General features: G+C 45.0%; 1 protein-coding gene across 1 annotated transcript in view; it reads right to left on the bottom strand.

The window, feature by feature from the left end:
• HTRA1 (HtrA serine peptidase 1) overlaps nucleotides 1-11,671 on the bottom strand; it is a 37,735-nt gene extending 26,064 nt beyond the window's left edge. The window contains exon 1 of the mRNA XM_064514342.1: nucleotides 11,172-11,671. Within this exon, the coding sequence (XP_064370412.1) occupies nucleotides 11,172-11,622 (451 nt within the window). The 5' untranslated portion in view covers nucleotides 11,623-11,671. The remainder of the gene's footprint in view (nucleotides 1-11,171) is intronic.
• Between the last annotated feature and the right edge of the window lie 818 nt (nucleotides 11,672-12,489).

Here is a 12,489-nt window from a genome sequence, read left to right as displayed (position 1 = left end):
TGGCGATTCATATAAAATAGCATGCTTGAGTATAAAAATGAAGACGAATAAATAGCACAAGTTTTAATTAGTATCTTCATAAAGAAAAATTGAATTTGTTGATTTGTAGGCAGAAGAGCCTGAAAGAAGCAGTGTACCCCACCGGCAATCAGGAGGTTCCAGCTGTTGCAAAGAATTACTGGGACTCGGTTCCTTCAGGCACCGATTCTCCCTATCCCCAACTACCAAGAAGAAATTAATGCTCACTGCCTGTAACAGAGCTTGAGAGGGTAAGTTATTTGAAAATGTAAATGTATAAATAAGTAAAATAAGATATTGGTAACGCATTAATGATCAGATTACATAAAGAGAATGATACGTACAGTGCTCTTGTGCATTTATAAAACAAGAAAACATGGCAGGAAAAAGAGTATTTGAAGAAAATTAAATTTTCAAGCACAGAGTCTTCAGAGAACTTTGGTCCAGTATGTGTTCTAGGTTCTTAATACGAAATAGGCCTCTTAGGCATCCATTTTGAATGTAATGCTGGATTTTCTTCTCAGTGGAAGTAAGTGGTCAATGCCCTTGTGCAACGTGCCTACAGCTTTCTTATTGAAAAATTCAGATATAACTTTATACATATATATATAAACTTAAAATTTTAGCATTTCCTTTTTCAACAGGAACTTTTCCTAACACTTCTCCAAAAGGCAGAAATAATGTATGAATTGGATACATGTTGTTTTCCATTGCAAATCAACTACTGAATTGCTGGGTAGATGTCAAGCTTGTAGAACGTTTTGTGGAAGGAATAATATCCAGGATCTGTGTATCTTAGTCTAAGCTGTACTACTCGGTCTCTATGCAACTTCCAAAAAAGGAATTTAAATCCTCGGGGTCTTAGCTTATCTTTAAAATGGATATAATTGTATTTTACCCCACAGGATTAGTCTCAGGCTTTAATAATGTCTCCAGAACTTCACATGGAGAAAATGAATAAAAGAACTCTGGAAGATTTCAGGAATTCTTTTATAAACTGATTATGGTAATAGAAATGTGAGGAAAAGCAATAGACTTTCAAATTGATGAGGATTAAAAGCATTTCTGCATAAACAGAAAGGAAAAGAAGCTACGGAGGAGAGTGACAGCTACATCTAACACAACAGGAAACGACGATTCCTTCTGTAAACACCAGCGGTGAGGTGGGAGGAAACCCAACTTCTGTATAAACAGCAAGGCTCAGGCCCCGACCCAGAGGGAACGCAGCCCTCTGCAGAACACACTGTTCCCTGAGCTCGCTCGGGAATGGGAAGCAACACTGCCATATTAATACATGCTGAGACGGGCTAACCAGAGATGACAAATTAGCCTCACTCCGCAGCCTCCTGACAGAGATGCACTGCTTCTGGCAGTCACGCCAGCAGCCCTCTGTGCGTTGCAGCGCGCTGCACGGACATGCCAGCACGTCTGGAGGACAACGAGGGAAAGCAGGGTGCAGGGCAGACGCTGCACACTCAAAGCTTCCTCATACCAAAGGCTCATACAGACACAGCACTGGAGACCAAAAAAAAAAAAAAAAAAAAAAAGGGAAGAGCAATTTAGGACAAGGGTAAAGAGTGCTGAACTCAAAAACATCATTAACCGTAGTCCTGTCTGAGCTGGAAACATTAAGAAATTTAAGTCAGGTAGTTATGGAAAAGAGTCTGCCTTATTTCCTGTAGACAGATTAAAAGAATATTTCAGTCAACAGGTTATGGCAGACACGGTATTCTCCTCTTTGTAGAATTCTGAAAATATAACAGATGAGTCAGGAATAAGTTCTCCTCTCCTTTTTCCAGCCCTGTTCAGTTTACAGCCCTCAAGCTTTCAATTCAGGTCATCACCCTGTTCTGCTTCTCAGTTCCATGCATCTCAGCACAGTCAATACAACGTCCACTAAAATGTCTGCGAGGTAACAATGATGTGGTAACACCTATATTCCATGTGTAACCCAGAGCTGTCTGATCATGAACACCCCTCTTTACATTATAAAAACAGTAAAGTCACATTTAAATAAGCAAGAAATTTTCGCACTGAATATTTAGCAGATACCCCTGTTTAGGAGAGACTTAGTCTGAATTTCGAGGAACCCTCATACAGACACCACAGAACCTGCAAGAAAGTTTTGTTTTTGTTTCTTAAATGAACTTTTCTCTAATGAAAGATGTGAAAGAAGCCTCCTAAGATATGTCCCCTGCAGCCAGAGAGAAGGCATTAATTGCACCACCTGGCTGTGCCAGGAGTCTTCTTACGGTAACACAGAGAAAGAAACGCACAGAAGGACCAAATGGATAGCAAATGAAACACATAAAATGAAAACAATAATAAAACACACATACTCCTCCTCCCTAGGGCTTCGTAATAGTAGAATGCAGAAGTTAGCATAACTAATCACAAAAGACACAAAGATCTACATATTGAATAAATCCTACAGTTTCTGTCAATATCATCTGTATGTGTCTTAGGAATCATCCTACAGAAGTTTCAGATTTTTTTTTAACGTACACATCAGAAATCAGTGAGTGTCTCAGAAATGAAACTGGATTAATGGAGACTATATTTCTGCTATCTCATTTCGAGAACTACAGAAAGGAGGTGGCATTATCATCGGTGAGACAGCATGCCTTCAGAGCACCCTATTCCAGTTTACATATAGTTTCTTCTTAAAGTTTAAAAAAAGGATAGGTTTCTATTTCACCATATGAAAAGAATCTCTTTGTCTGATATACATATTTTTATCATTTGCAGATTTCTAATTATTGTACTAATTGCTACCCTATCAACATTAGCCATTTGTGATTTACATTTTGATCCACACATCTATCCCAACTTATTCCTTTCCAAATCTGAAGATTTTTCTTATAAGTGGTTTTGCCTTTCCCAGTTTGCCCTCTGAATATAAAAGAAAGCAAAAGGTTAGCCAAGCTTTACTTTTATAGGCAAAAAACTCTGTATCAGGAGATCTGCAGGGAGTGTGCAGACATGCCAACAGGGTATATGCTGTCTTGCAAAAAGGAAGGAATCACATCTTTACTAACACAAATGTTGAGATACAAGATTCTTGGGGTTCTGTGTTTATTTTCTGGGAGAGGGATGGGGGGGGGGGGGAGTTGTTTGGGTTTCTTTTCCATGTCAGTGCTCTGTCAACCCACTTCTTTCCTTTTCCAATATTACTTTCTGCAGAAGCAGATTGACAGATCATCGATTCTGCTTGCAGAACTTCTCAGCCAAAATTGCAGCCTGCGAGCTTAAGAAATAAAGTAATGGAAAAGAAAAGTAATGGAAAAATGGAGCAGCAATGCTGGCAAGGGGGAGGAAAATGAATGGGGACTCTTAAAACCTCAGTTTGCACTCAGCTCTGCTACTGGTTTACTGGCTGACCTTGACTAAAGCTCTTTATCTTCTTCTGCCCTAGATTCGCTATCTGTAGAATAGGGTAACGACACCAGCCTCTAAAAATACTGTGAGCTCTCTTAATGCTCTGCTGTGCCACATACTGTAAAACTACTGCAAAGCTTAGACCATCAAAAAACCACTAGGCAGTTATTTAATAGATTTAACATTCATTATTTTGTTCTTCAGTTATTTGTCAGTAAAATATGTGAAAATCTAATTACTATTGGAAACTCAAAGCAGTCCTTAATTCTAACCACCTTACCTCCATATCATCAATATTTCTAGTAACAAGCCTGCAATACCAGATATCAGAACTATTCACAGCACATCGCTCTCTCCCACCTCACTAGAAAAGACTCCTAAATTTTAAAATAGGAGGGAAATACATGACAGAACGAGAAACTGTAATGGAATTGGAGAGAAAAAGATGACAGACAAGAAAAGGGTTTGTAACTAGTAACACAGAAAATTTCAAACACGGTAGAGCATAACTCTGCTGTGATATTCAGTACAGCCCCAATCCTGCAAACAAACTAGCCTATCTTTAGCACTGCTTCCATCAACACACTGCTGCTCATACTAACAGAGCCACTTAGAGTCCCTGCAACTGCTTGAAGAATTGGAGCATAATAAATGCACAGGCTAATGGTTCTATTTCTGTCTGTGAGCATTACATACACACGTTTTTTCCGGCAGGTGTGTGTACACGTGTGCGCACACACACACACACGTACCTCTGTCCCCCCAGAAGCACAACTCCTGGCAGAGCACTCAGTGAGCTGCACAACCCAGCCAGCCTCCAGCCTTGTGCTTCTTACCAGCGCACGAGGGTGTGAGATATTCACCCAGAAATTCAGGACCTACCTTGTCGGGCTGCCTAATTCATCTGCAGTTACTAAAATATGGTAGCCAAGATTTTCTCAATTCACTAAACTTTAAAATAATACGATTAATGACCTGTGTCCTGTACTGCAGGTTTAAAACATTACATCTCCTGCTACTACAGATACGAGGTCCAAATCTTCAGCTAGAATAAATCAATGCATTTTTATAGCCCTCTAATATAGGAGAGTTCAGATTTATTTCTCAGTTATAGTCTTCTCTTTGAGGCATGCAAATGAGTCCACGCAACACTATGACCTGTATTCACATACCAAAATAAAGTCTTTTTTCCTGCATCCTGAATGCAGTCTCCAAAATAATATTACATATTCACCTGGGCCCAATCACAAATATGGTAGGACTTACAATACCACCACGTCCAGCCAAGGATCCTAAAAGCCCCAGCAACTTACAGGAGCAATGACATTATTTACAATAAAAGTTAAGTTCCACACTACTCCACTTTCTATTTCTAGCATTGCTTTCTTTCACTCCAAACACACGTAAATTCACATTTGAAAAATATTTTCCAGCTTCTCGAGTTTCTTAGACAGCAGATACTTTCCTTTAACTGCTAAGGATATACTGCTTCATCACACCCAAACTCAACTTCCTACGACTCCTACTGCTTACTCATGGCTTTTATGTATTCCCATTTAGTCCACGCATACCTTTAAATTTCAAAGCCCAGAAGATGAAAGGATTGAATCTTTCCTTGTTTCAAATCTTTATTTACTGATTCTACTGTTTGATGTCTGGAGACTACAAAATTACTGCTGACTCCCCAAGAAGGAAATCTAGATGTGAAGCAGGGAAAAGGTGAGCTGCTTTAGACAAACCGCTTCTTACAGTTGTCTCTCCTTAGAGCTGAATACTTGGCTTTCAAAAAGCTTTTTAATCCCACACTTGGGAATCGGTTCTCTTCTGGAAATATTTTACTATTTATTTCCACTGTGTTTAGCTGCCTCTTCCCTCCCTCCCGTTCTCCCTCTGCTGCAAGAAAGACTGAGGAAAGTCAGAAGAAAATAATGACTCTCAGACCACCCAAACACAGTAACTGAGGGAGACGAAGTAGGCTAAAAAAAAATTAACCCAGTGGCATTAGAGCATTAATTTATGCATCAAATGTTTTCAACACCCAGTCCCACACAGTCATTTTATAGACTCAACATGTGGCAAGTAACCTGGGAAGTTCTCTTAACATTTCTTCAGTACACTAATCATGAAATGTCTATTATTATGTTTAGGGAAACAGCTGAAAGCTTGGTTCGCAAAAACAATATCAACTTTCCTCTTAATAAATATCTGGCTTAGTTCCTGACCTTCCCAGATTTCTCAGCTGAGTTTCTTTTCCTGCCCTGATTATTCATTTCTGCAAGGCTTACCATTGCCAAAACATTTAGCCCTATCAGTACTATAAGCAAAGAAATTTAAACAGTTCCAACTACTGCTCTTTCCCATCATTTGATGCATGGTTTTCATTTTTTTGTTGTTTTCAAAAGACTCAGAATTAATGACAAATGGTTTATTGACTGCTGAGGTCTTCTTCTTCTGCCAGATTAATTATGGAGAGTCACTTGGATGCAGTTTATGCCTGGTGCATTTCAAAATACTACATCAGCCATTTTGCAAGAAAATGAGTTTCAATGATGGATTCTTTCTCACCCCGGAAGTATGAAAAGATAATATGTGGAAAAGAAATAATAAAACCTGGATCCGTTGATGATACAAACTGTTCTGGAACTGAGAGTTTCTCCTAAACCCACCTCCTCCTGCCTGCAATGCAAGAAGTAACTGACCTGTTTAATCTAAAACAGAACAGCATGCACATCTAACAAACTCCAAATAGGATGCCATGGTACAAACTCGTCTGTGCCAGAAAAGCATGAACCATGTGTGACAGATCTAGCATGCTGAGGACTGCTGAGGATGCTGGGACACCATAGAAGACATAGAAGACTAATACAGACATGAAGATCTAAAAACTCGGCCCAAAAAGGGCCAGAGGAAAGCTAAGAATTGAGAGCATCCACAAGGAGCTTTCTTCCTCTTACTCTGATTGAAGATTAAAAGATAAATCCCAGTTAACTTGTATTTTGCAGTGTAGTTTTCCAGAGCACAACATGGAAAGAATGGCACACTGTCCCAAATGCCTGCTGGGAGAAGTCAGGAAGGGAAGATTGCTCTTTAAGTTCTATGTAGATGGTCCCGAGCCTTCTTCCCTCTGCCATACCAGCTGTTCAAGATGCCAAGAGGAGAGCGTTCAAAGCACAGAGAACACATTTGCAGAAGAAAAAGAAAACATCCTCACGGCATGCTGAACGTTAGACATCCTTAAAGCACCCATTAGGTAGGTATGAAACACAAAACACTGGAGGCTTCATTGCACTGATCTCATTCTAGAGAGCAGGACACCATCTACATGGTTTTACAGTTTCTGTTCAGAGGACCTTAACCTTTTTGTCTTTGTATTGTCACATATGTTAAGCCATCCCATGTTGCCCAGCAAGCACCGAGCCTCTCCCTGCACATGCTTCGACAGGCCTAAACACTCTCTACCAACATCACTCACATGCCTTAAGAAACATGAAGATTTCTTTTGTTAAAGCTTCAGCTCAGGAGTCCTGCCCAGACTGGCATACGAATGGCACGCAGCTTGCCAATGCTACAGGGGCTGGTTTCTCAGAATTTCTGATATGAAAAGCAGGGTCACATCACCTGCCAGAGGCAGGAGAACATCTGCCCAGGGCACCAGGCTGAAAGGAACGTCCAGTGCTGCTGCCCACCGCCGCCGCGCAGGACAGGTAACGCGCAGGAAGGACACGTATCGCAGGCTACACAGCCTGGGGCAAGGCCGAAAGGAGGGAGGGTGGAGAAGGGAAATGGAAAGAGGGCACCACCCAGGCATGAACACAGGCATTAATGAAAAGGGTCAAGCAGCCAGCACATATCCCTAGCGCAGCGCATAACCCCGCTCATTACCTGACCCACCTGATTTAACACAGGTGAGTCTATACAGGGTGCTTTCGGCCCTGCTCCCATCCCACGCGTTCAGCAAACATCAGTTAAACATACTTACCTCTTGCCTGTTCCTGGAGTTTCTCCAGACACGGCCAGTTTAGCCCTCACCCCTTTCTCTTCCAGGAGTCCCCATATATTTTCTCTGAGCGTCTGGCTTGCAGAGCAGGCTGCAGAATGATCCTGCATCCCCAGACCACATCACTAAAGTGTGGCAGACCCCTCAGCACCTCAGTATGACACATTTGCACCTTGCCAGGACCCATCCTCTCACCACTGTTCAGGTCCAAGGCTGGAGCAGGGTCAGGGAGGCTTGTGAAATTTCAAGCTTTAAGACTCAGATTCCTTTTTTTGCATAGGAAAACATCACCCTCTTATACACACAGACCCAGAGCAACCTCGTCTCCTACCTCTCTCTCATCCCCTCATAAGCACACCCTCTATTTGAACAGATGCACTGAGAAACATCAAAGGAAAGACGAAAGAAGCACTCCAGAATGAACTGTGATAGATGAAAACTGCAAAAGACAAAAAGCTGTACTTTATGCAATGTATGCACCTACTGAATAAGTAATTATTTTAAATTAGATGCCACATCACATTTGCATCTTCAGGGTCTCCTGGCAGACATATTATTTGAAATAGGGCTATTAATCCCAGAAATGGCCAACCATTGGATTCTTCTGATAAGAATACTTAAAAGCAGAAGATAAAGCAAAGAATTGCAGAGATAACCAAGAAAAGAAGAGCTTGGAGTTTCTTTGGTTTCAGTTTTCTTTCTGTTGCTGGCTCCTGAATTTAGATGAAAAGGAGAATAAACTCTTGATACGGGGCTTTAGACAACAAGACAAAAACGATCATTTTATTTAAAGGTAAAAGATGGAACCAGGAGACAAACTATTGATGAAGCTATTCTACACAGTAATAGCCTGAATATTTTCAGAGTATTACAAGCAAAGGCACAACAGCGTACTTGACCAACTACTAAAATGATGTGAAACTTCAGTGTTTTCCAAACGCTTTCTCCACATCCCCATTCCCTGGTTTCCCTGGACCATTGTATTACATTCACTAAATTATTTATAAAGATATGTTACTGTGAATGTATAAAAATATTTTATCAAAGATAACTCCATCAGGAAGTAGAAAAAGCACTGTTGAAAATGAAGCCAAAATAAAATAAAAAAGTAGCAACTCTCCGAGGAGTCACATATTAGGCAGTGCCTTTCTTTTCTAAATAAAGAGTGGTTCAATCTGCCTCTAGGGAATGCAGCTTTACAGCCCACTCTCCATTTCTTTTTATTTTAGGTTCTTTACATTTGAAGAAACTTTTGCTTGCAGCAATGTTTGCTCTGTAGGAGAGATAATGCATACTACTGATCCGCTCTTCTAGTACCTTCCTTTTGTCCCTACTGATGCAGATATTAAACAGAGCTCCAACAAGAGGTGCAACAGGGGCAAAGTGGTTGTCTGAACATACACGTGATGTGATGCACCTCCTGGAGCTTAGTTTTCCTGTAACAAAACAAAAAAAAAAAGATCGCTGTTCAGGACATCTGCCAAGTGCCAAGCTGTAAAATGAGCCAATTCCATCCTATGCGTTTTCATTACAACCTACAGGAGATATGCATTACTCACCAGCTCAGACAGCCCAGGATTTTCCATGAACATTTAGCAGAAAAGACTGTGAGATGACAATATTGGTTTTATAAATTGAGAATAAAATCACAAAGCATTATATTGTACTGTAGATCAGGAAACTATAGTGTGAAAGCTTTAATTGTTTGTCTTCCCTAGTAAATGCCAGCAATGTTCCACTGGAACACAACATAGCCTTTAAACTGAGGGGAAAACCACCGGCACAGAAAAACTGATTGTATGATACAAGAATTACAAACTGGATCTCTAAGGCTTCAAGATCAGGATTCTGCCTGAGCAGAGCACAGTCATTATAATTCATTACATTCTTCTGCTGGACGGATGAGAGATAAATACTGGGAAAAAAGCATAGAAGTTTTTAGAGAAAGAAGTGTGCAGATATAGCACAACCTACAACAGAAGGATCGATTTTTAAGAAAACAGCATTAACTGACTAAAATACAACTACTGTTTCAGAAATAAAGCCTTAATTCAAGCTAATTTTTACATATTGGCCCCTAGCTGTACTGAGTGATTAGGAATGAACATATAATCTCAGTCCATAAAAATTAAACCAATCTGTATCAGGAGTTGCAAGAATGCATCTTGCAAACACAACAGAAGGGAACAGATCATCTGACCTTGGCCTGCCAGTCTGCTTTCGTACTGCTGTGTCACGGCCTGCACTACCCACCACTAGAAGTAAGACTGGACCCTCCAGAGGGCTGTCCAGTACGACGACTTCACGCGCAGAGCAACAGCTTCATAACCCAGTAATTTGTCTTTACATGGTTTATAAATAATTGGCATTAGTAATCTGTCCTATAGCACGGAGAATTCAGCTACATCCAATTCAACCAAAATAACTACAACTAAATAATAATGCTAAAGGGACATTACTACACTTCCTTACTACTAGCTACACTGCTACTTCTTGATTTGATGACCACTCCCTTCTCCTCCAAAAACTAAACTAAAATAAAAAAATACTGCAAGTCAGCCGAATACGCTGCTCAGTTTCAAGTTTCCCCTCTCCAGCAAAGCTATTAGTAATAACCATAGTGCATCTGATAAAATGCGCAAAGGCAGCCAACTGCCTGGTCTGCTGACATGGACATACTGCAGTCATTTACCATAATCAGATTTTAACAGCTTCTATGATCTTGATTTTATTCCCCAGGGCATTTCTTTGGGATAAAAAGCCTGGCTGTAAGTGCCCTCATAAAGCGGTCCCAAACGTAGCTCCAGCTGCACGGTAGGGCTCTGACCCTTATCAGTACAGACCTTGCAAGTTCTGAAACTAGTTTCGCCCAAGTCCAAGTCTTGCATCCTCCTCAAGGGTTACTTTCCTGAGGGGAGGGAGGGAGGAAGGGAGGGAGGGAAGGAGATGTTTAGTTTTAAAGTTGGATATAGGATTCTTTTCCCCTGACGTTTGGCGGACTAAAAACGCTGCATTCTTGCTCTAGTTTCTCACTGAACTTGAATGCCACACTTCAGCCAAGGACAGCCCTTTCCTTTGGTCCTCTCCTAATAATGCCAGGCATAAACTAGGATGCCTGACTGCTGCAGACCGTTTGCACTTCAGCAGCGCGATCCCTCCCTAGAAGGCAGGCATCCCCTTAAGCAACAGAGCCCTGAGGATGAAAGTCCTCGCCCTGGGTTTGCTCACTCCAGACAGTGGTGCAGCGGCCAAATCTCGGGCCTTGCAAAGCCCCAGCTCCCCAGCACCCACCAGCTCCAGCCTAGGGCCATACCTCTCCCTCCTCCCCACCCAGCTGTGCACGCCGCAGCTGGAAAAGGAACCCACATCACGGCCAGAAGATTTACACTTGTAGGTGGGGAAGCACAACGAGCATCAGGGTTTAAGCGCTATTCCTCTGCTTGACCCAAGTTTCCAGCAAGAGCACGAGACTCATGGTTTAACTGCCATCTCCCTGCTGATCCCACGGTTTCAACAGCGCGTGAGAATCACGGCATCATCGCCGCTTTCCCGCTCATCCCGCAACTCTGGCAGGTGCGCGACGACCACGACTTGGCTGCTGTGCCGCTGCTTGCGCGCCGCTTCCAGCCAGCGCTCGATGCCCCCCGCGTGCCCACCCGCGCTGCCGCGAGCGCCGAGTGCCGCCTCGGCCGCTGCCCCCCGCCGCCGCCGCGGCAGCCAGGGCCCCCGCCCCGCCCGGCCCGGCCCGGCCCGGCCCCGCCGCGGGCGCGGCCCTTACCCTGCCCGCAGGCGCCGCGCTGGATGGCGATGACGGGCGGCTGGCGGAGGCGCTCGGCGCGGCGGCTGGCGGCCCGCAGCTGGCAGGGGCTGGCGTAGGTGACGGCGTCGCTGCCGCAGACGGGCTCGCTGCTGGCGCAGAGGCAGCGCCCGGCGGCCGCCCGCTTGCGCACGGTGCCCGAGGCGGGCACGGCGCCGGGGGGCACCACGCACTGGAGCCCCTCGCCGCAGGGGGGGCCGCCGCCGCCGGGCCCGCCGCAGGGCTCGCCCTCCTCCGCGCCGCAGACGCGGCAGCAGCCGCAGGCGTCCGGCACGGCGCCGCCGGGGCAGGCGGCGGGCAGCGGCGGGCAGCGCGCCCGCTCGCAGCGCTCGGGGCAGGCCGGCGGCGGCGGCGCGGCGGCGGCGGCGGGCAGCAGCGCCGCCAGCAGCAGGCTCCAGCCCCACAGCGGCATCGCGGCGGCGAGGCGAGGCGCGGCGGCGGGCGGCGGCGGGCGGCGGCTTTAAGCGGCGGGCGCGGGGGGCGGCGCGGCGGCGCGGGGCGGGGCGGGGCGGGGAGGCGAGGCGGCGGGCCCCGGCGCGCAGGTTAGCCGGACGGCCCGGCCTTTTTTTTGGGGGGGGGGGGGGGGGGGGGGGGAAGAGGTACAAGGGCTTCGATTGTATTTCTGGTTTTTAGTCTCAGTTTACAGAGACGAGCCTGTGCTGGACAGGAAACAAAGCGGAAGCGATTCAGACCGCGACCACGACCCCGAGCCCCTCGTCGCAGCGAGGAGACAGCCCCACGGGCTCTCCTGCCACGGAGTGCTGGGAACCCGAGCTGTTAATCGACCGGCAACAAAGAGGGGGTAAAGTTCTCCACTCTTCCCCGCTTTAAGGACCTACGGGAAAGGCCATCTGAAATAAGCGCTGATGGCATTGCTTTCCGAGAGAAAGAGGAGCAGATAGGAAGGGCAGTCAGCCAGTAACCTGAAGGAATTGGGAAGGTGCTTTCAGTCAAACACATGCTAACGTATGCAAATGCCAGGCCCTCCACCCTGCAAGAATGCAAGGTATTGCTGCAGAGGAGGGGTCTGAGAAAGCCGCGACTGAAAATTGAGTTGATCACGGGGGATTAACCGCATTTCTGTTATCCGAGGGTGCAGTCCCATTCCAGGCTCAATCGGATTTAAAAGGCGGCTGCTCCCGGGACAGTTCAGCTCTTCCCCTCTCTCGCCGCACATTCCTGCCACCTCCCTTTATTTAGGTTCTCACAGCTCACAATTAACAGGTTAATCAACCAAAAAAGAAAAGTAGTTTTCCATCCCGTCAGCGGATTGATCCAA

The sequence above is a fragment of the Dromaius novaehollandiae genome, chromosome 6, assembly GCF_036370855.1.
Source record: "Dromaius novaehollandiae isolate bDroNov1 chromosome 6, bDroNov1.hap1, whole genome shotgun sequence".
NCBI lineage: Eukaryota > Metazoa > Chordata > Aves > Casuariiformes > Dromaiidae > Dromaius > Dromaius novaehollandiae.
Note: the sequence above shows the minus strand (reverse complement) of the source record. Positions and strands in the feature narration are given on the sequence as shown.